Source organism: Artemia sp. Qi Xiang Cuo, chromosome 3 (genome assembly GCF_049724085.1).
Source record: "Artemia sp. Qi Xiang Cuo chromosome 3, ASM4972408v1, whole genome shotgun sequence".
NCBI lineage: Eukaryota > Metazoa > Arthropoda > Branchiopoda > Anostraca > Artemiidae > Artemia > Artemia sp. Qi Xiang Cuo.
Window position 1 is genome coordinate 16,832,297 of NC_142796.1, and position 23,908 is coordinate 16,856,204.

At 34.6% G+C, this 23,908-nt stretch overlaps 1 protein-coding gene across 1 annotated transcript in view; it reads right to left on the bottom strand.

Moving 5' to 3' along the window:
* The window catches only part of LOC148953810 (uncharacterized), a 273,349-nt gene that overhangs the window by 102,499 nt on the left and 146,942 nt on the right, over nucleotides 1-23,908 (bottom strand). The window contains exon 14 of the mRNA XM_089085651.1: nucleotides 17,455-17,631. Coding sequence (XP_088941777.1) covers nucleotides 17,455-17,631 — 177 coding nt within the window. The remainder of the gene's footprint in view (nucleotides 1-17,454; nucleotides 17,632-23,908) is intronic.

Here is a 23,908-nt window from a genome sequence, read left to right on the forward strand (position 1 = left end):
ACATTCATGCCCACCACGTAATTTCCCTTTGAGAAAAAATTAATAAACCTTTAAAAACTGAGATGTCAATGCGAAGCACCAATTATCAAATTTTTATCTTATTTGTCTTATTTTTTTGTCAATTATCTTATTTTAACTTGATTATCGTTGTAAATTCATTCTTTGTCTCTCTTTCCATTCTTAAACCAATGTTATATTTACCTTATGCATTATAACAGCCCACTATATATACATTTATATAAATTTATATGCAGTGTTACAGCCATACCAATTATTCTCCTTTCTTTTTTTATTCTTTAATAATAATTTCTGGTCGTTTTGAGTTTGAGTTATTGTAGGCTTCTATTTCTACTGATCTTAAGTTTAATATGACCTTTACTTTTCTTTAAAAAAAACTATGTTTTTCGTGAAGTTTTCGTAATATATATATATATATATATATATATATATATATATATATATATATATATATATATATATATATATATATATATATATATATATATATATATATATATATATATATATATATATATATATATATATATATATATATATATATATATATATATATATATATATCGGGGCGTACAAACAGCTCCTCTCATTTGATCTGCCATCAGCGGTCCAATTACCCTAGAACACGTATTTTGGCAGAAATTTTCTCAAAATGCCTTTGAAACCAACTTAGACTTCGAAACCTATTTTTAATTCCTAAAAACATCTAATAATAACATTGCACTACTAATTAACGATTTTCATGTATGTATTGGAATAAATTAATTTAAAATTAGTTTCTTCAAAATTAGTGTTCCAACGTTGAAGCCAAGTTTCGCGTTCAAGAGAGATCTGACTTGTCTACCCGTGAAAAGATCTAATGTCGCTTATGTTTATACCGGTTTATACATTCTCTGGAGCAATCGCACCTCGGTCCGGGTTTTTATAATGGGTGAGATAGGGAAAGATAATACTGCTATTATATATACTGTGGCCTAAGGTGAATATAGCGCATATACAGAGACTACAAGATGGATTAAATGCGCTGGCGAAATATAATGAAGAGAACAATTTATAAAAAATAGCTTAGTCTGTATTTGCTAGTGAGAATGATAAATGGATAGATTTGAGAATCAGAAAATCTTACCTAATCTCGTAAAATTGGAACAATGTTTAGTTTTAGAATGAAACTTTCTGGAATTATCTCTTCAAAGGAAGACATTTTCCCGAGATATGCTTAACGATGTAATGGGAAGTGATTCCCCATATTTGGACTATTGTATGAAACTTTGTCGTCGTGGTCCCCAAGCTTTTACTCAATTTATAGATATTTTAATCGAGACAAAACAAAATGATATTGTGGTTTTGCTCTTAGCCACTACATAGACGGCTATTATGCAACGCTCCTAGGAAACTTTTTTGTTGTTTGAAAATCAGTTTCTTTCTGGAAGTGGAGCAGTCAACATTGAAAAATGCTTTACACATGCTCATTATGCTTGTATACTTTTGGCAGCTGGTCATCCTGTGAGAATTTTACTTTTGCTGATGACTATAAAGAAAAGTGTAAATTATGCAATCCATGTATTTATCGATGCTGATTTGTGGTAGTTTCACGCTTGGAAGATTATTTGATTTTATTTTTGCTCATTTTTTGTTTAATGGAGTTCTTCGCTTTTCTTTGAAAAGCTTATTTTGTGGAAAAAGTTTTTTTAATTAATTTCTGTTCGTTTTATATTGACATAGTCTTTTCAGGGAAAAAGAAAATAATACTTTAAATCTTTTTGTTTTTTTAAGACTTTATAGTTTGGCCTGCTATTTGTATGCTGGAGAAAAATTTTCAACAATTTTTAACAACATACACCGGAGGGTGGTCCTTATTGTTCAAAGTAGGATTTCTTCAGCAGGCACCCCTTAATCTTGTTTCTATTGTTAAAATACCACAGAATCCCAAAAAAGAGCCAAATATATTGACATTAAGAGGTCCCTACCAGAGGTTAAAGTTTTTGGTTACTGCATGCTCATTGCTCAGTGCTCAATGCTGCATGTCTTCCACAGTTTTCAACAGTCAACACTACACTATAGTACAGCATGGTAGCTTTCTGAACTGCTGGACTTATTTACTTATTTATCTGCAGGCTTCTCACAATGCATTTCAACAATGGACGCCATTTTTGTTGTATGCAATGTAAGTGAAAATGCAAATTTCTGTTTTTTTTAGTTTTATGAACTGCAATATATTAATTATGCTTCACACTGATACAGGTAACTTTATTAATCCGATACTTTGTTTCAGATACACTGACACAGCAATGGGTGACAGCATGGAATGCATGGTTTGTACAGGTGACAGTAATGATGCACTATTAAAACCAACTACAAGAAGTGAAACAGACATATGGCTCATCGGGCAATTATCAGACACTCTGATTTCAACAAAACTACCGTCGAAGAAGGATGTCATGGCGCTATTCTATCACTACATGCAAGTGAAGAACAAGACAGTCCGTGAAGCGGCACAATCCACAACCAATGACGTTCTTGCAGTTTCGGCAAAGGCACACATTCCAACGAGGCTCAAGAAACATGTGGTAAACAAAATTCAGTGTCTCTTTAAGGAGTATGGCAACCTGAAGAGAAATAAAGAAAACAAAGCTAAGCGTTCTGAGACACTGAAAAAGAAGGAAGAAGAGTGGAAAGTGGACCTGAACATTTTTTTGACCTTGCCCACGCCAACACAATGGAGATGATACGTATTCAAGAAGACAGTGAGTTTCTGTTATCGCAGCAGGAACCAGGACACCGTGGAAAGATAGCCATTGTCACCAAGGTCTTAGAAATGGAAAGAGCATCATCTCAGAAAAGAAAAGAGTACCATGAAATAAGAATTGAGAAGGAGAGGCAAGAAAGAACAACAAGAGAAAAGAAAGTGACACTGGAATCATCATCTGACAGCAACACTGACAGCAAAAAAGGTCAAGAAATTAAAGACCCTGAAACAAAAGATATAAAACTGTCAACCTCAGCAAAACTTCAAAAAAGAGGACAAGTATACATATTAGATGGCAAAATGTCAGCTTGTCTGGATGTGGCTAAAGTTAGTGACATAAGTGCTGAATTACTTCTTGTTCTGACTCTGCAACACCTTGGTCATGATCCTGCTGAATACAATGTCAATCGCTCTTCAATTCGCAGAGACAGAATGAAGCGGCACCAGGCAATAGCCGAAAATCTACGACAGGAGTTTAAACCAACAGTTCCTCTAACTATTCACTGGGATGGAAAACTCCTAGAGGATATCTGCAGCAGACAGATTGTCAATCGCCTTCCAATTTTGGTCTCCGGAGCAGGTGTAGATCAGCTTCTTGGCGTTCCAAATGTAGCCTGGGGACCTGGCCGAGCTTCTGCGGCAGCAGTGTTTAAAGCAGCTGTGGCTTGGAACATTCCAGATAATGTAAAGTGCATGTGTTTTGACACCACATCTGTCAATTCCAGTCCAAGAAATGGTGCTTGTATCCTTCTGGAACAAAAATTTGACAAGGACATGCTTTGGTTTGCTTGTCGACATCATATCTTGATTGCCTTGGTCCTAGCAAAGGCCCAGAGATAACAATTTTCAACCAGTTTAAGAAAACCTGGCAGTTTATTAACAGAGCAGACTTTCAGACAGCTTCATCAGACGAGGGTGTGTTTACAACTGGTTCAAATGTAATCACAGATATCATAGCATTTGCTGAGATGCAGACACTACTGTATCAACCCCGTGATGATTACCGTGAGCTTTTGGACTTGACAATGATATTCCTTGGTGGCACGCCATCTAAGGGAATCTCGTTCAGAGCTCCAGCTGGGCTGCATCAAACAAGGTGAATGGCAAAGCCCATCTATGCACTAAAGATCTGGATGTTCAGAAGTCAGTTCAAACTCACGAAAAGACAAGAAAAGGCTCTTGCTGATATTTGTCAATTCACTGTGATCATCTAAGTGAAAGCATGGTTTCAGGCATCGTCAGCACCATCAGCCCCTCGCATTGACCTCCAACTTCTAAAGGACATCTACAGCTACAGAAAAATATCAGAATTGATATCAAAAACTGCATTGAACAAAATAATAAGACACCTATGGTACTTATCAGAGGAATTGGTGGCACTCGCCTTCTTTGACGACGAAGTATCAAATGACACCAAACATCATATGGTTACACCTCTGCAGAAATCAGGAGCGGAGTACCCTCTGAAGAGGATAACATTGGACCCGTTGACACTCAGAGAGAAGAAGTTAGAAAACTTTGTCACGCAGAATACCAACAGATTCTTCAGCATTACCGGACTGCCTTCATCATTCCTAACTAAGAACATTGATCTGTGGTCAGTTGACGAAAACTACCAGACAGTTAAAAATATAGTGCACAGCATGAGGGTAATCAATGACATTGCTGAACGTGGTGTTGCACTGATGGATGACTATAACAAACTGCACACAACATCTGAAGAACAGAAATATTTCCTGTTGCTAGTTGTTAAAGAGTACAGACAGCGTTACAGTGATCAAACCAAAAAGACACCGATGAACCAGTCTGAAGCGCATATGTGAACTGTGTAGTTTGACAATTGAAGTAACTGGACGCTATTACTATTGCTAATCACTTATTTTCTGTTTAGTGCACAGCAACTCAACAGTCATGTTTGATATTCTTGAATTAAACGGCATTATTGTGCGCTTTTTTTATCAGAGGTCGCTTACACATTTCTAATAGTTAAGGTAGGGACCTCTGAAATTGAAAATAATGCTAAAATGTTTGTTTATTATTCAATTATAATCAGAATGGAATCATTTCAGACCGTGCCCCATAAAAAAAGAGTAAAAAAAATTTTCCATCTCTTAAGGACACATATAGTAGTGTTTAATTTAGTTTCATACATCCTCTAGTTGACCTGAAATGGAAAACTTGATACGATTCGCAAAAAAAATCTGTTTACTTTCTTTGATAGCTTGGATACACTTACGCTATTTTGATTTGGTTAAGTTTTAAGAGCGGAAGCAGCCCCACAAATTTGAACATAATACCCTCAGTCGTTCTTGGGATACTGCTGAGATGCCTTATTGGGAATTAGCATTAACACAGTGCATTTTGATTTAATCTTATGGCACATTTATTTTTTAAAAATAATTTAAATTGAGTGGAGGGGGGTGGTTGAGGGATGAACTTCCCTCCAATTACTTTCGACTATTAAAAAGGGCATCTATCCTTTTTATTTTCAATCGAATGGCCCCTTTTTGAAATTCCTACAACAGCTCCTTTGATACAAAGTATCCTGGTCTAAACAACAACAACAACAAAAAAATACATTATATCCACATCGATCTCTACTATAAAAATGACAAGCCTTCGAATTACTTTCGACTATTAAAAAGGGCACTAGGCCTTTCGAATTCCAATCGAATGAGCCTTTTTCAAATTTCTACGACAAAACTTCATATAGACACCTTATATGGCCCCAGGGCATAAATTACAACTCTTATTCTAAGGGCTGTGAGGGTGGTTGTCATCCTCTAAGACCTAATTTCTAGAACTTTCAACTACATTACACAAATTGGCTATCTCAAAATTTTGATTGGATGTGTGTGGGAAAATGGTGGGTGGGAGAGGGCCGTTAGTCTTTCTCCAATCACTTTCAACTGCTAAAAAAGGCACTAACCCTTTAAATTTCCAATCAAATGATTCCTTTTGAAGTTTCTACGACAACGCTTTCAATAAAAACCTTAAATGCCCCCAGGGGATAACTTACAACCCTCGTCCTGAGAGCTGGGGCGGGGGCTGTCATCCTCACAGACCTAATTTCCAGAACTTTCTACTGCGTTGAACAGAATGGCCATCCAATTTGAAAATTTTGATTGAATGTGTTTGGGGGAATGGTGGGCGTGAGAGAGGGGTTTGTTCTAATCCAATTCCTTTCAACTATTAAAAAGGGTACTTGGCCTTTCAATTTCAAATTCAATCAGCCCCCTTTGAAGTTTTTAGGACAACTCTAACATTATAAACCTTATATGCCCCCAGGGCATAACTTACAACATTTGTCCTGGGGAATCTCGGGGGTTTGTCATCCTTAAATACATAATTTCCAGAACTTTCAACTACGTTGAACAAATTGGCTATCTCTAAGCTTTGATTGAATGTGTTTGGGGAAATGGAGGGCGTGAGAGGGGTGTTAATTACTCTCCACTCACTTTTGACTTTTAAAAAGGGCAATTCCATTTTCCAATCAAATGAGCCCCTTTTGAAATTTCTACAACAACTTTCTATATAAACCTTAAATGCCCCCATGGCACAAATTACAACCCTTGCACTGAAAGCTCTGATGGGGTTTTTCTCCTAAAAGACCTAATTTCCAGAACTTTCGACTACGTTGAACAAAATGGATATCTCAAAATTTTGATCGGATGTGTTTTGGAAAATGGTGGGCGTGAGAGGGGGGTTAGTTGCCCATTTCAATAGAAACACTATATGCCCTCAGGGCATAACTTATAGCCCTTGCCCTGAAGACTATGGAGAGGGTGTCCTGCTCAAAGGTATAATTTCCTGAACTTTAAACATAGTGGAAAAGAATGGCTATCAAGAAATTTTGATCGGACATGTTTGGGGAAATGCTGGGCGTGGAAGGTGTGTTTGTTGCCTTCCAATCACTTTCTACTATTACAAAGGGCACTAGCAATTTCAATTTCCAATCGAATGAGTCATTTTTGAAGTTTCTACGACGACGCGTTCAGTAAAAGCCTTATATGCCCCCAGGGCATAACTTACAACCCTTGCCCGGAGGGCTGTGGGGGAGTGTCCTCCTCAAAAACATAATTTCTATCTGGAAATCCAAAACACTGAATAAAATTGCTATCTAAAATTGTCGATTGGATATGTTTAAGGAAAAGTTGGGCGAGAGACGGGGGTGCTAGTTGCCCTCTGATCACTTTCGACCATTAAAAAGAGCACTAGCTCTTCGTATTTCAAATTGAATTAGCCCCTTTTCATCTTTTTATTACATAGATTTCACTAAAAACTTATATGCCCCCAGGGCATAACTTATAACCTTTGCTCTGAAGACTGTGGGGGGAGTGTCCTAGTCAAAAGCATAATTTCCCGAACTTTAACTGCGTGGAACAAAATGGCTATCTCAAAATTTTGATTGGATATGTTTGGGGAAATGGTGGGCGTGGAAGGGGTGTTAGTTACCTTCCAATTACTTTTAACTATTAAAAAGGGCACAAGCCATTTGAATTTCTAATCAAATGAGCCCTTTTGAAGTTTCTACGACAACGAGTTCTATAAAAATTTTATATGCCCCCACGGCATAACTTACAACCCTTGTCCTCAGGACTTTGAGGAGGTTGTCATCTTCAAAGACCTAATTTCCAGAACTTAAAACTACGTTGAACGAAAAGTAAGTTTTAGGCTTCTGCAGTGAGGCGATACCCAAACTCTTGTTTGTAGTTATTTTTATTCGATTCAAACTGGATTTCCATATTCTTTTTAAGTTTCACTCGTTTTAAGATTTATTTATTCATTTACATTAATATATACTGTATGTTTTTTCTCATTGATTGTTTATTTAATTTCTGTTCGTTTTAAGTTTAATTTATACTTTAATAGAAATATATTTTTTTTCTTTTTAAGCTTGATTTTCATATTCAATCTAAGCATTACTCTCTTTAAGATCTATTTATTCATTTATATTATTACTTGTTGTATGTTTTTTGCTATGATTGTTTATTTAATTTCTGTTCGTTTTGGGTTTCATTTATTCTTTAATAGTAATTTCTGGTCGTTTTAAGATTGAATTTCAACGTGTAAGTGTATCTGCTGAACTGAAGTTTGAAATGGCCTTGACTTTTTATTGGAAATCGTATTTTTTGGAAACTTTTTTTAAATTAATTTTTGTTCATTTTTTATTGCAAAAATTTTTAAGTTTCTATGGCATGGGGGGAAGGGGTACTTAATTTCCGATTATTCTTGACTTTAAAATACAGATCTAGAACTTTCAATTTACATCGAATGAGGTTTTTTTCAAAGTCAATACGATTACCTCTTTGATAAAAACCTTATATATGAACAATAGACAGCTTGCATAACTTGTGGACAGCGATTAACAACAATGAATGGGTTGAAAAAATAGCTCCAATAAGGAGGTTAAGACCATTTCACTTGCTGACACAAAGGGATCACGACTGTTTGGAATTGACCTTAATAGGATTTTGTGTGCAAAGCAATTTTACATCTATCACAGAGTATGCATTTTAACCTTATAATTGGATAATTATAATAGATTTCATATTTGTTCTTCCCATACAAAACCCTTCCCATAAATTATAAACCCCCCTTAATAAGTTATGCCCCAGGGCATAACTTAAAACGCCTACCCCCGGGCTCTGATGGGCTATGTTGACACCGGAGTTTTTTGTTATCAGAACTTTGAACTCTTTTAACAAAATGTCTACCTCAAAATTTTTATCTGATGCATATAGGGCTTGGAGGCGGGGGGGGGCTAGTTACCCTCCAATCTCTTTTGACTCTTAAAAAGTTTTAAGCCATTTAATTAAACGTAGTTTTAAGTTTTGGAAATTGGGTGTTTGAGGATGACAACTCCCCCACAGCCCTCAGGGCAAGGGTTGTAATTTAAGGATTCTCCGAATCCTTCCCATTATTTCTTATGGAAGGGATGCTCGTATAAACTTTAGAGAGGGCTCATTTGACTGAAAGTTGAAAGTTCTTGTTCACTTTTTAAGAGTCAAAAGAGATTGGAGGGTAACTAGCCCCCCCCCCCTCCCCTCCTCCAAGCCCTAAATGCATCAGATAAAAAATTTGAGATAGACATTTTGTTAAAATAGTTCAATGTTCTGATAACAAAAAACTCCGGTGTCAACATAGCCCATCAGGGCCCGGGGGTAGGCGTTTTAAGTTATCCCCTGGGGCATAACTAATTTTAATTTTCCGTGCTAGCTAATGCAAAACCACGACTTAGAAAAGCATTACTTAAGCATGGTGTTGACAAGGAATTTATTAATCTGCTGTCTGAACTTTGTTTAAATTTAACGGAAGATAATGTTCAACTGTCAGATCGTGTTAAGCAACAGACAAGGCAACATCAATCACTTGTACGTGCTCTAGATTGCAAAAAGAAAGCAAATTGTAAAAGAAAATGTTTTTTTCAAGCGGGTGGTAACTTCTTTTCGGTGTTGCTACCGATAATCGCCGGACTTGTAAACAAATTCTCTTGAAATGGCTAAACCTTATAGACTGACTCGAATTAAACTTTCCATGTTATCAAGTGAGCCCGTTGAAGATAATATTGTTCGATTTATTACTATTGAAACAACTGCCAATGATGAACAATTAATTTTGCTTCATAGTAACATTCGTCATGTCAACAAACATAAACCGTGTCGCGAAAAACCGCTCAAAGTAAATATCATTGACCAACCTTCTGAAAGTATTGAAACACTGTAAAAAGAAGATGTAATAAAACGTATTGTAGACTTTAGATACCATCCAATTGTGAACAGAGTAAAAGACTCTTGACGTATCTCACTGAAAATGAACAAATTGATGAGAAAAACATGAAGCTATATTAAAGAGCCCTACAATTTAATTGATGTATTATCGGATCTGATTGCAAATCGTAAAAGAGTCGAATCTTTTGACGGGCATTTATATAATTTTTTTTAAGTCGTCAAATTTTCCCAAGAGTCTTATCGGCAATAAGCAAATTTTAAAGAAATTAAAAGAACATAGTCCATTAAAGGTAGAAGATAATGATTTTAAATCTTTCTTGGAAAGCACACCTAGTGGCAATTTGACACCGGTAGTTAGAAAAATCGAAGACGTATTGATTCACCCGGTATTAAACAAAAAGGTAGCGGACGGTTACGATCAAAATTGATCAAGTTTTGAAGTGAGTTTATGAAAATATTGGAGAACCAGGAAGTTTCAGTTCGCCCAATACACTTGCCACAGTTCCTGGAATTAAGATGAAGTTAACAAAAGAGTATTTAGAAAAGGAACCCAGTTATACTTTACATCGAAATCATAGGACTAGAAGTCGTGACTATCGAAAAACTAAAGCCTTTTATCCTCTGCATATATTACAAGCAGATCTTTTGACTCTAGACGCGACTCAAAGACGTCATAATAGACCGTACAAGTATATTTTACTTGCAATAAGTGTTTTTAGTCAATATGCATATGCAGTTCCATTGCAGTCAAATAGAGGCAATGAAGTTGCTAAAGTCCTTGAATCTATCATTGAACAAGATTCTTATAGAAAATTTCGAACAGATCGGGGAGGTGAATTTGTTAATCCATATGTAAAAAAGGTTTTATTGAAATATAATACAATGTCTCAATGTTCATATTCTCACGTTCTCATTGTCTACAACGTTCATAATGTCTGAAGGTTTTTATGTGACATTCATGTCCATTGTTTCCGATCCTCTCTATGACGATCAGAATAAAACGAGCGATTTTTGGACAAAACTTTCCCCAGCCATTAAATTTGAGGGAAGGTATGAAGTTGCTCTTGTAGATTGTATTCTTAATAATACAAATGATATCCAAAGAAAGGATCAAGTTTACAATATAAAAATTAGACCCCATGATTTGCCAATCGTTAGCGATCGATATGTAATTGTAAATATGAATTCATTTGAATACTCTTTTGCCAAATTATCATATAAGGAGTTTGGGAGTATTAACGAATTATGTCGTGCTATCAACAAAAAAAGTTCCGCTCGTAAAAATTGCTCCTTTCAATTCAATTATTCAAAGGAAGAGGGTAAAATCCCCATTAGTTCACCCATTGACAATGAAAAGGTTATTCTCAATGATAAACTAAGAGAAGTGCTTGGTTTTAAAAATAATGTAATCCACGATAAAAGTGCAGGAAGCGCTAGTGGCATGGATCGTGTGATTTTCGCAGAGTATCCACCCGGTTTCTCCTCGGACGGTTGTATATTTATTTATGCATCCTTTGTCGAGAGAAAAAGAGTAGGCAATACCAATGTCCCACTCCTACGTTCTCTTGAACGAAAAACCTCTAATGACCATATTCATCACTACAATATGAAGCACCTTCAATACGTTTCAGTCAACATTTCGTATTTGGACCTCTGTCAGTTAACATTAAGAAGCGAATTGGGTGATCCGCTAGCAATAACAAAAAGTTTGGCTGTAATTACATGTTATTTTCGGCCCATCCAGTGAAATGGAGAATAGAACTTATTTTATATGTCCTGATATTGATTTCTATGTTGCTACTCTTGGACCACGGCAGTTTGGACATGGAATGGAATATTATAGGGGTCGCTCGTCAATGTCGGGTACGGTCTCGGCAGTTGGTTTGCTAAGCTGTTTCTTTCTGCACTACCCCTGGCTAAAAATATATTGCACCAGGTTGCAGCGAATTTTGCGTCCTCTACATTACGTGATTGGGGGTCTGGGAAAGATATTAAAGAAAGTGTTTCGCAAAATCGGCGATTGATAGAAACAACATGGAAAAGGTTTAAAAAGGAAGAGAAAGACCCCATAACTCATCAGTCTCAAGCCAGCCCGGAAGTGTAAAGCATAAAAAAAAATAAAAAGATCCAAGCAGGATTTCCTTTCCTAGAAAATGGCATATCTACACCATAAAGATTCTCACCCTTCAATCACCTTATCTCTAAATCTTTTCAATGCAGAAAATGTAGATGTCAGTGTAAAACATGGATACTACGAACAATTTTATCCACAACAACCCCTCTCTGAAAATGTCCATTTTCAAATTTATTGCAATGAAGACTACTTTATCGATTTGAATTCAACAGTTATAGATTTAAATGTCATTGTTAAAAAATCAAAGAATGAAAAACCAAGTGCCACCGAGGGGCTATCCAACGAAAATTGTATACTACATAATTTATTTCGACAAATAGGTGTCTATATTAATGGAACATTGGTCAGCACGAACAATAATCTTCCAAATTACGTAAGTTATGTACAATTCATGTTGATGACCCAGATGTCATATAAAAAGTTGAGAGGTATGGCTATCAGATATGAATATAAAACAAATACTGATACTAACAATATTCTTAGAGATGCGACAACTAAAGATTTACATCTAGTTGGGAAAATAAACCATAAGATGTTTAATATACCTGTTTCCAATGGCTGCCTCCTAATGTAAAGATTGAAATAAAACTACAACTCACACCGCCCAATTATATTATGCAAAAAGTACTGGACGCTGCACCCGATGTAACAGTCTCTCTCACCTCAGCAACACTTTATGTTAGAAAACAACAAGTTATGAGCTCTGTTGCTTTTGCAATGGAAAATTAAGAGCCTTTGGAAACGATATCAAATTGCTCGTGCCTCATACAATCACGAATCAACGCCATATTGCTACAGGTGCGCGTACCTATACCGATTCGTCAGTTATCAATGGGGAAATTCCTTCAAAATTAGCACTGGCTTTTGTAAAAAGTGCTAGCGCCGTTGGGTCATGGACAAATTCCCCGTATAAATTTGAACTGCTTGGACTTTCATCCCTTGTATGTAAAGTAAATACATTCCCACTCTACAATTTATGCTTTGATAAATCCTATAGGACCCTCTAAAAATTGACAATGCAATCCCTAGATCGAGATTCGCAATTATTCGAAAATGGTATAAGTGAAGAAATATTTGCGGAAACTCATGGCATTATTGTATTGGATTTTTTCCGGTACTCAAGACACGAGTATTGTTTGGACGGGTAATATACGGTTAGAATGTACCTTTGCCGAGCCATTGGAGGGAAGTATTGCATTAATCTCGCCAAATTAATTTGAAACCTATTGGGAAATTACCCCTGATAGCAGTGTTTTATTAGACACCATGAAAACGAATCAAATAATCGATGTATTTAACATGGACCCCTACATGTCCAAATTTAAATCCTATTGCATACCTTCAGATTTCCTGGAACATATTCAACATTTTGACAATACTCTTATTACTGTTAATAACAGTCCATCCAGTGTAAAGACGGGGAATTGGTTATACATCTTTCAAACAAGAAGCAATAAGAATTTTTTGATTCGATTGGCCTACCGTATAAATTCTACACATCTCAAATTAAAAATTTTCTTGAGCAGAGCGGAAAAACTGTTATTCAAAATCGGAAGCGGGTATAAGATCGATCAACGAAAAGCTGTGGTTTTCATGTCCTATTGTATTTTTTATTTTTTGAAGTTGTTGACATACTTACATGAAATTCGTCAAGATTTATGGCAACAATCCTCGATTGAACGACTTTTTAGTTGAAAATACTCTATCCTACCTCTATAATATAAATTTCGGTGCCTGCCCTAAAAGTGAAATGCTTAAAGAATGTACGGAAATTTGTTTATTAATAAAATATTGTACAAAACACTGTGTCCTTTAGATTTCTTCTTCTACGATCAGAAACGATAAGTGGTACTCGTCAGGATTCAACTTGTATTCGTCTTGACATGCAAAGTCGGGCTCAAATTTTCTACCATATAGTGGAACTTCAATTTTATTAAATCTCTTTGAAAAGTCGATAATACTACTCTGATTCATATTATAAAATTCACGTGTTTCAATTTGCTTATTTTAAGCAATGTTACATACCAAGTTCTCATATGAAGAATCACTTTCTGTAACAGCCAAATAAAAGTCTATAAGCTTATAATCATACTAGCCAGTATCTTTACAGCGATGTCCTAAAGACCAGACTCTTTTATTATTCCCGCAATTTAAACGTAGACCAGGTTCTTCTTCCCAAAACAATTTAAAGCCGCGACGATACCAGTCTCTTAAAAATAAACTGAACTCACGCTTAGGGTTTTACGCGTGCATGCCAGGATAAGTATTTTCCCATCTATCACATTTATCCTAGTGACAATTGGAGCATAAGAATCCTCTAGTGTGAGAGTCGTAAATGTCTTCAAGGCAAGAGTTACAGTCTTTAATTTGCACTGCATATCCTCTATGCAATTTACATGGATTGCATAATTTACACTTTTCATTACAGTCATCAGCAATAGTAAAATTCTCACAGGACGACCAGCTGCCAAAAGTATACAAGCATAATGAGCATGTGTAAAACATTTTTCAATGTTGACTGCTCCACTTCCAGAAACAAACTGATTTTCAAACAACAAAAATGTCTCCTAAGAGCATTGCAAAATGGCCGTCTATGTAGTGGTTAAGAGCAAAACCACAATATCATTTTGTTTTGTCTCGATTAAAATATCTTCAAATTGAGTAAAAGCTTGGGGGCCACGACCACAAAGTTTCATAGAATAGTCCAAAGATGGGGAATCAAATCCCATTATATCGTTAACCATATCCCGGGAAAATATCTTCCTTTGAAGAGATAATTCCAGAAAGCCATCATCTAAAACTAAATTTCGCTCCAATTGTACGAGATTACGTATGATTTTCTGATTCTCAAATCTATCCATTTAACTCTCTCACTAGCAAAAAAAAAGGAGAAACGCTTTTTATAAATTGTTCTCTTCAATATATTTCGCCAGCGCATTTAATCCATCTTGTAGTCTCTTTATATGCGCTATATTAACCTTAGGCGCAAAGCACATTTGTTCTTCCGAGTTGAATTTGCTCAATGTAATAACATATCCATTATACATCCTGTCCCATTCTAGGTTAATCGTGAACCCCTTGTAATTTCCACCGCCACATAAGGGGCTCTAGGTCCCGTTTCATCAACACTTTCAATATTCAATAATGTATAAGCATCCATGTTGTCTGTCCCACTTCCAGAAAGAAACTGAAAAATTGCTTCTATCACCTGGAGATGCATGTTTGGACACGATTTTGCATAGAAACTATGCTTGCTCAGAAAGGAGGTGTGTCAAATGATGTAACAATGCATGACCAAAACCTACCAGACCACTTTCAACGGAACCAGAATTTTGCATAAATAAAGTGACGTCAGAGGGCATGCGTTTAAAATCCTTGGGAGGGCATGCGTTTGAACCTTCTATGGCTACATTACTGCCCACGTTTACCACCCTTCTAGGAAGGTGTCCATGGAGGAAGCTTCTCCTTGTAGCGACGAAGATACCTTTGTCTTAACGCACCGAATAGCACGTTAAACACCTTAAAGTACCGAGGACAGTGAAAATGAAATTTGATTGTCTGAGTTACTTTGGTGGTAGCTAATAGAGTTGTACATCTTGTTTTCTAAAGAAGTCTGCATGCGTTCATTCAAACGAGTGCCAAAAATTTCTTTATGGAGGTAGTTAAATTTATAAAAAGCTAAAAAAAAATGAGCGAATTATATGAGAAATACGGAAAATATAGGAAATATTCAGAAGCTTGGAGGATACAGGTGGTTTTGAAACGTCTATTCACGTACGCGTCTGTTTGTCTATCTTATTTCTTTTTAGAGGAGAATCAGCAAGGGATGTCGTTTATTAATTTTTTTTAACAGCATTTCAGGCAACGGCGAGTAATATCAACCAGCTATTGAGTGTTTTAAGTTTAGTAATACAGATATGAATTAATTAATAGCTTGGTCGCATGCTGTTAGAAAACCCCTGGTTAATACAAAAAATTGCGAAGACTAAAATCTGTAGTCGATTAAATAAAAAAAAAATAGTTTTTTCACAATGAAAGTAAGGAACAACATTAAAAATCAAAACGAACAGAGATTATTTTGTATATGAAGGGGTTGCCCCCCTTCTCAATACTTTACTCTTTACATTAAAGTTTGACTGTTTGTCCCATTTTTTTTAAGAACAACTCTTGAAATAAAAGAGCCGTTTAATTAGAATAGGAAGCTTTTTTGAAAGCGATTAAAACTTTACCGGAAAGAGCAAGGTATAGAGGAGAGAGCAAACCCTTCATATACGGAATAGTTTCTGTTCGTTTTGAGTTTTAATGATGCTCCTTACTTTGAGTTGAAAAAAGCTTGTTTTTTTATTTAATAGTGTACACAAGCCAAGCCTACAAATAAGCAAATTCTGTCTATAAGACAATGAGACTTAATAGACTTTGATTCGGTCCGTTGGAATATTAGCAGGAATATTAGCATCGAAATTAGAAAGGCATTAGCTGGAACGATGTTCGTATTGTAAAGCAACCGGTTTTTAAGACCCAAGCACTAATATTTTTTTTAAAGTTTTAGCATTGATTACGAACATTTTTATAGGCAGTGTCACAAACGTGGTCAACACGCATCGCAGCTATTTTAAAAATGTTTTGCTATTTGAACCATTAGGTGTGTGCCCTGTCAAGCGCATGCGCATGGAGGGCAGGTATTAAAAGCTATACCATCTATCTTAAATTTCAACAAACAGTAGCGTGCAATGGCTTTGACTGGATATAAATAATCACAAGATATCACTTTCGACTAATCAGAGCTGAAACTGTTCTTAGTAGTGTTTCGGCTAAAACACCCCCTTACAGCGAGTGAAACCCCCTCTGTTTCAAGTAAAATCAGCATTACATGGTACTGTTGGCTTAAATTTGAGACAGATTGTCTGAAATTTAAGACAGTTGGTTCAAATTTGAGACAGATAGCCACAATAATGACACTGGGGAGGTTTCGTAAGTGACAATGACGGCCCACGTTTACCACCCTTCTAGGAAGGTGTCCATGGAGGAATCGTCTCCTTGTAGCGACGAAGATACCTTTATCTTAAGGCACCGAATAGCATGTCAAACACCTTAAAGTACCAAGGACAGTGAAAATGGAATTTGATTGTCTGAGTTACTTGGGGGGTAGCTAGTAGAGCCATATTTGTCTTTAAGAAAACTGGGAAGAATCGGGAATCCTAATAAAAAAGACCTCCATATGCATTATGCGGGTTTTAGTTTAAGGCACAAAATTTAAATTTAATTTTAGGCACCAATTTTAGGCACCAAATCTCTCTAATAAAAAATACCTTCATATGCATTATGCGGGTTTTAGTTTTAGGCACCAAATTAAAAAAAAGAAACTTAGAAAATAAACCAGCAAAAAGAAACTAAAAAAATATGAGACCAAACAGCTTAAGAAGGCTTAGCTCTCCTTCGAAAATGTGGTTGTCTTCGAGAACCAACAAACTGTGTGAATTTTTACCGACTAAAAGCGTTGCCAGATTTAACTAATTAGTTCTACTTATCCAATTTCATGGTTCAACATGGCAACGCTGATGATGAAGTAACAGTGTCCTAAAAACTTCATTATTTTGTAAACAACCGGAATAGAACTCTTAAACAATAGTGGTTTTTAGTTACAGATGGGTCAAGGAGTCAAATATTCCTGTTTACTTTGATGTCAATGTACCTTAATGCACCTTGAGATACGTAAACATTACTAGTTATCTTTAAGTATACCTCACTTCTATCTTAACCTACCAAGTACTACCAAGAATTGTGCAGAATTGAAAAATGAAGAAAAAAAAATGCTTAAGACTTACTTTTTCCTTCACAAAAGACAAAGAAATTGAATCCTTTTCCTGGGTCAGTTTTTTCAACTCATCATTCCTTTTTGATATCAGCTCAGTCAACTCTTCAATTTCTTTTCTTGCATTGGAAAATCTAGCTTCATTTGATCTTTCGGCACTAGTAACCTGAAAACGCAGTTGATTCTTCTCCTAACAAAAATTAGGTTATTTAAAAGTTCCACTTACAATTTTTTGTTGTAAGATTTATGATCTTGTCAATTACTGACTAAACTTCTAATTAACCAAATGGCGCGTATTCAACTCATATGGCAATGCTCAGCTATTCATTATTTTGATTCTAGTTTATCAATATTGATCTTTTTTCACCAATGTTGACTACTTTTACTCGGTTTGATATTTTGATGATTTTGACTGAAAACATCGCAAAAAATTGAATATATCATTGGCTCTTCTTCTAACAAAATTGGAGCAATTTAAGAATTCCTATTATTTTTCCTGCTTCCTTAATAAAATTCATATAAATTAGTAGCTAAGCCTCCAATTACCCAAGTAGAATAAATGCAGACCACATGTTAAAACTTCGGCTTTCATTACTTTGACCCTGTGTTGCCAGTCCAATCTTGATTTCTATTTTTCCTCAAAATTCAACTTCCTTCAGACGTTTTGATGCTTAGATTGTTTTGACCAAATGCTTTGCAGAAAGTTTTAGTGAGCTGTTTATAATGTAGATTCTTCTCGTAAAAGAAATAGGGTAATTTATGACTCAAACTTAATATTTTATTTCGTTTCCTTAAGCAAGTTTTCCAAGCAAACTTCATAAATTCCTAAGAATTTCGGCAGGTACCCTCGTAAGGGAAAACAATGATCTCATACACATCCTAGAAGCCTCAAAAGGATCTGAATCCAGTTTCCTGTGGCCCTTACCACGCACAAGCCATGCAGTTAAGGTCTCATGCTTTTGTAGGTTGAGTCCTAGATTATACTTAGGGTACTTTACATTCCTTGGCACCTTTCCAAAGTACTTTTGAGGGCCAATGAGCTCTATCAAGGCTAGGCACTTTTGAGGTTCATTTTTCTGTATCAAGGTCATTACCTTTTGAGATTCAGTGATCCGTATCAAGGCGAGGGACATTTGAGGATCTATGAACCGTAGGCCAAACCGCAATAGATTCTGAGAGTTCCATGGGTCTCATACATCATTGCGTCGTATAAATTAGATTAGTTTCAATGACATTTTGCCATTGATAGTTATATGAATAAATTTTATATTTGGGTTGGATAAAATTGATTTACATTTTTATAGGACTCCTATATTAAGTGAATATAAAGTGAGATTTTAAACGCATTATATTAAAAGACGCCGAGAATAGAATTTTAATATAGAAATCCATAACAAACCTTAGAAATCCAGAATGATCCATAGAAATCAAGTAGGGAGGGGGTTATGGATTTGACACTGTCCATAATGGATATACTACTGGAGCTACTACAAAAGTCGTATACATTTTAGACAATGATAGGACAGTCCTTAGTAATCGATGCCCTAACCTACAACGGCCCCAATGCCCCTCACCCCCTCTTTTTTGTATTTATTTTTTTTAACTTTTTGAACTTTTTTGAACTTTTTTTTAACATGGAAATTTTTCAAATTTATTATGTCACAAAAAGACATGAAATATATTTAAAACAAAAAAAATCACATTTAATATTTTCGAAATACGAAATGAGAATGATATAGATGTTAGTTGTTGGTTTTACTATTAGAAAAATAATGTTTGTAGTAACACTTTTCTTTTTTTGGACTTGTAAATTATTCAACTTTTATTTTATTTTTTATTTACGCGGCTGTACCAGGGGTACTCTATGGCTGGTCATCGACACTACCTAGTTTATTGTATGTATTGAAACAGTATTTTTCATACAATGGAAGAATAAACACTTGCATCATATTTGAAAAAAATGAAGATGAAATATTCGAAGAAAGTGTGTACATATGATAGTCATCGTTGTGTTGAATACTGACAAAGACAAATATTTGAGCTATGAAACAAGCAATAGCGGGGATGAAATTGGAAATGTATGCGTGAATTTTCATGAAACTAAGAGATTAAATTTTTTTGGACTACCAAAACAATTCAACAATGCTCATGGTGGATATTCAAGAGTGATATATCCAGAAATGATAGTGCCCAAAGAGAATGCAAACATAACGTCTTCTGGCAACGTATTACCTGTTGATAAATCATGTAGCCATTTTTCGGGTTTAGTATTCAGCGGAAGGTCAAAAGAAAATAGGCGTACTCTTCAAGCAATACCATAAATCATATCTTGTCTACGTGCCAAAGCTGTTACCTGTGTAAAAGAATGTGATAATAGACAGTGAAATCGCTGACAAAATAAAAATGGCATTGGCACCCAATATCACTAATGAATATAAAGATGAAACTAATGGAAAATAAAGCGCTGGTGAACATTATTACTACCATTGATCAAATACCAACAGATATAGTAAATGAAGCCACTAATACCTAAGGAGAAATGCATATTGAACCTGTAGCTGACACCACAGTAAAAATTGTGAATGACTCGAACTGGATTAATGATTATTCTACTGGTTACAAGCTAAGAGAAGAGAATACCTACACTATAAAGAGAGAACAGAATGAATTACTTTATGGAACAGATTCAAAATTTACAAGTTATTAACTGATATTAATAATGTATAATCATGTATGTAACATATTTTTATGCTAATATTCTACATGTTGTTATTTCAATAAAAATATTTTAGTCATTACTTTGTTATGTGACCATTATTTTTAGGGTAAAATAGCACGTCAAAGGTTTAGAATGTCTATTAACAAGATGGAGATATAAGAAAAGGAATTTTAAGACATAATTACTACTAACAGGGCTCATATAAGGTATATTAGAATCTGAGATATGTTAACAGGGTTTTTGCCAAAGTCTCAGAGAGATTAAATGATCAAATATTTTTTTCTCTTCTTAGGGAAAAAATTCAGAATCGAAGTATAACTTTTTTTACCTTCTACGGAAAAAATTCAGAGAAGAACTTGAAATTTTTTTCTCATCTTTTAGAAAATTCTGAACTAAGTGGAACTTCTTTCTCTTCTTTGTAAAAATTCAGAAATGAACTTGAACTTTTCTTCACTTCGTTGAGAAAACTCATTTTCTTCTGCGGATTTTTTTTCTGCTTTGGAAAAATTCAGAATTTAACTGTAACCTTTTTTCTCTTCTTTCAGAAAATTCAGAAGAGCACTTGAAATTTTCTTCACTTCTTTGAGAAAACTCAGAATTAAAGTTAAACTTCTTTACTTCTTGGGGAAAAATTCAGAATCGAAGCATAACTTTTCTATTATTCTTCACTTCTTTGACAAAACTCAGATTTATAGTGGAAAATTTTCTCTTCTTGGGGAAAAATTCAGAATCGAAGTATAACTTTTTCTATCTTCTACAGAAGAATTCAGAACAGATTTGGAATTTTTTCTTTTCTTTGAGAAAATTCAGAATTGAAAGAGAACTTTTCTCTTCTTTGGAAAAATTCATAATTGAACTGTAACTTTAATCTTTTCTTTGAGAAAATTCAGAAGAGAACTTTTCTTGTGTGGTATCCGAGGCTATCATCGATGTTTCTTTTGAAATTTGGAATTTTGTGGAGATAGGTCTCATGCCTATCGCTCAACTCTCCTTATTTTACGGACTATGGACCGTCATGCTCCTCCGACCTCTGTGAGAACAGGATCCTTGCAAGATTGAGTCAGAATTAAAGTGGAACTTTTTCTCTTCTTGGGGAAAAATTCGGAATCAAAGTATAACCTTTTCCATCTTCTACGAAACATTCAGAACAGATTTAAAAAAAATTCTTCTTTGAGAAAATTCAGAACTGCCGTAGAACTTTTTATCTTCTTTGGAAAATTCAGAATTGAACCGTAACTTTTTTTTCTCTTCTTTAAGAAAATTCAGAAGAGAACTTGAACTTTTCTTCATATCTTTGAGAAAACTCAGAATTAAAATGGAACTTTTTCTCTTCTTGGGAAAAAATTCAGAAGAGAACGAAGTTTTCTTCACTTCGTCGAGAAAACTCAGAATTAAAGTGGAATTTTTTCTTTTCTTGGGAAAAAATTCAGAATCGAAGTATAACTTTTCTATCTTCTTCAGAAAAATTCAGAAAATAAATTTCCCTTCTTTGAGAAAATTCAGAACTGAAGAGGAACTTTTTCTATTTTATAGAAAAATTCAGAATTGAACTGTAATTTATTTTCTGATATAGATATTCTCGGAGACCACACTGTCTTTCCATGACGATAGATAAAAGTTCAAATAGGGATAAAATCCTTTTAATCGACAGTGTTTCAAAACCAGTGATAGCAATTCACAAAAATACCAGATATTTCGGTCACATATGCAGTGACCGTCATCAGCAGTGCATATGTGACTATTGATGACGGTCACTGCATATTTGACCAAAATATCTGGTATTTTTGTGAATCTCTATTATTGTTTGTGTAACAATGTCGATTAAAAGGATTTTGTACCTATTTGAACTTCTATTTAACTTATTTTCTCTTCTTTGGGAAAACTCGGAGTTAAAGTAGAACTTTTTCTCTTCTTGGGGAAAAATTCAGAATCAAAGTTTGAAATTTTTTCTCTTCTTTGAAAATTCAGAAGATAACTTGACCTTTTCTTCTCTTCTTTGAGAACTCAGAATTAAAGTGGAACTTTTTCTCCTTTTGGAGAAAAATTCCAAACCAAAGTATAACTTTTTCTATCATCTACGGAAAAATTCAGAACAGAAGGTGAATTTTTTTCTTTTCTCTGAGAAAATCCAGAACTGAACTGGAACTTTTTCCTCTTCTTCGAAAAAATTCAGAATTGAACTGTAAAATTTTTTTGCTCTTCTTTGAGAAAATTCATCAGAAAACTTGAAATTTTCTTTACTTCTTTAAGAAAACTCAAACTTAAAGTGGAACTTCTTTTCTTCTTGGGAAAAATTCAGAAGAAAAGTTGAATTTTTCTTCACTTCTTTTAGAAAACTCAAAACTAAAGTGGAACGTTTTCTCTTCCTGGAGAAAAATTCAGAATCTAAAGCACAATTTTTTATCTTTTACGGAAAAATTCAGAACAGAAGTTGAAATTAATTTCTGTTCATTGAAAAAATTCAGAACTGAAGTGGAACTTTTTTCTCTTCTTTGGAAAATTTCAGAATCGAACTGTAACTTTTTTTATCTTCTTTGAGATAATTCAGAAGAGAACTTAAAATTTTCTTCACTTCTTTGAGAAAACTCAGAATAAAAGTGAAACGTTTTCTCTTCTTGGGGAAAAATTCAAAACCGAAGTATAAATTTTTCTATCTTCTACAGAAAAATTCAGAACAGATTTTGATGTTTTTTCTCTTCTTTGACAAAATTCCGAGCTGAAGTAGAACTGTTTCTCTTCTTTGGAAAAAATTCAGAATTGAACTGCAACTTTTTTCTCTTCTTGGGGAAAAATCAGAAGAAAACTTGAGCTTTTCTTCACTTCTTCGAGAAAACTCAAAATTAGAGTGGAACTTTTTCTCTTCTTGGAGAAAAATTCGAAATCGAAGTATAACTTTTTTTATCTTCTACGGAAAAATACCAAAAAGAACTTGAAATTTTTCTCTTCTGCGGATTTTTTTCTGATTTGGAAAAATTCAGAATTTAACTGTAACCTTTTTTCTGAGAAAATTCAGAACTGAAGTGGAACTTTTTCGATTTTATTGTGAAATTGAGAATTTAACTGTAACTGATTTTCTCTTCTTTGAGAAAACTCAGAATAAAAGTGGAACTTTTTCTCTTTTTGTGGATAAATTCAGAATCAAAGTATAACTTTTTCCATCGTCTACGGATTCAGAACAGATTTGAAATTTTCAGAGATTTGAAATTTTTTCCTCTTATTTGAGAAAATTTAGAACTGAAGTAGAACTTTTTCTCTTCTTTGAAAAATTCAGAATTGAACTGTAACTTTTTTTTCTCTTTTTTTTGAGAAAATTCAGAAGAGAACTTGAACTTTTCTTCACTTCTTTGAGAAAACTCAGAATTAAAATGGAACTTTCTCACTTTGTTGAGAAAAATTCAGAAGAGAACGAAGTTTTCTTCACTTCGTCGAGAAAACTCAGAATTAAAGTGGAATTTTTTCTTTTCTTAGGGAAAAATTCAGAATCGAAGTATAATTTTTTTTATCTTCTACGGAAAAATTGAAAAAAGAACTTTAAATTTTTTCTCTTCTTTGAGAAAATTTAGAGCTGAAGTGGGACTTCTTTGTATTTTATGGAAAAATTCGGAATTAAACTGAAATTTATTCTCTTCTTTGAGAAAACTCAGAATCTTGCAATTTTGTAATCTTCTGACTCAATCTTGCAAGGATCCTGGCCTCACAGAAGTCGGAGGAGCATGACGGTTCAAAGTCTGTAAAATGAGGAGGGTTG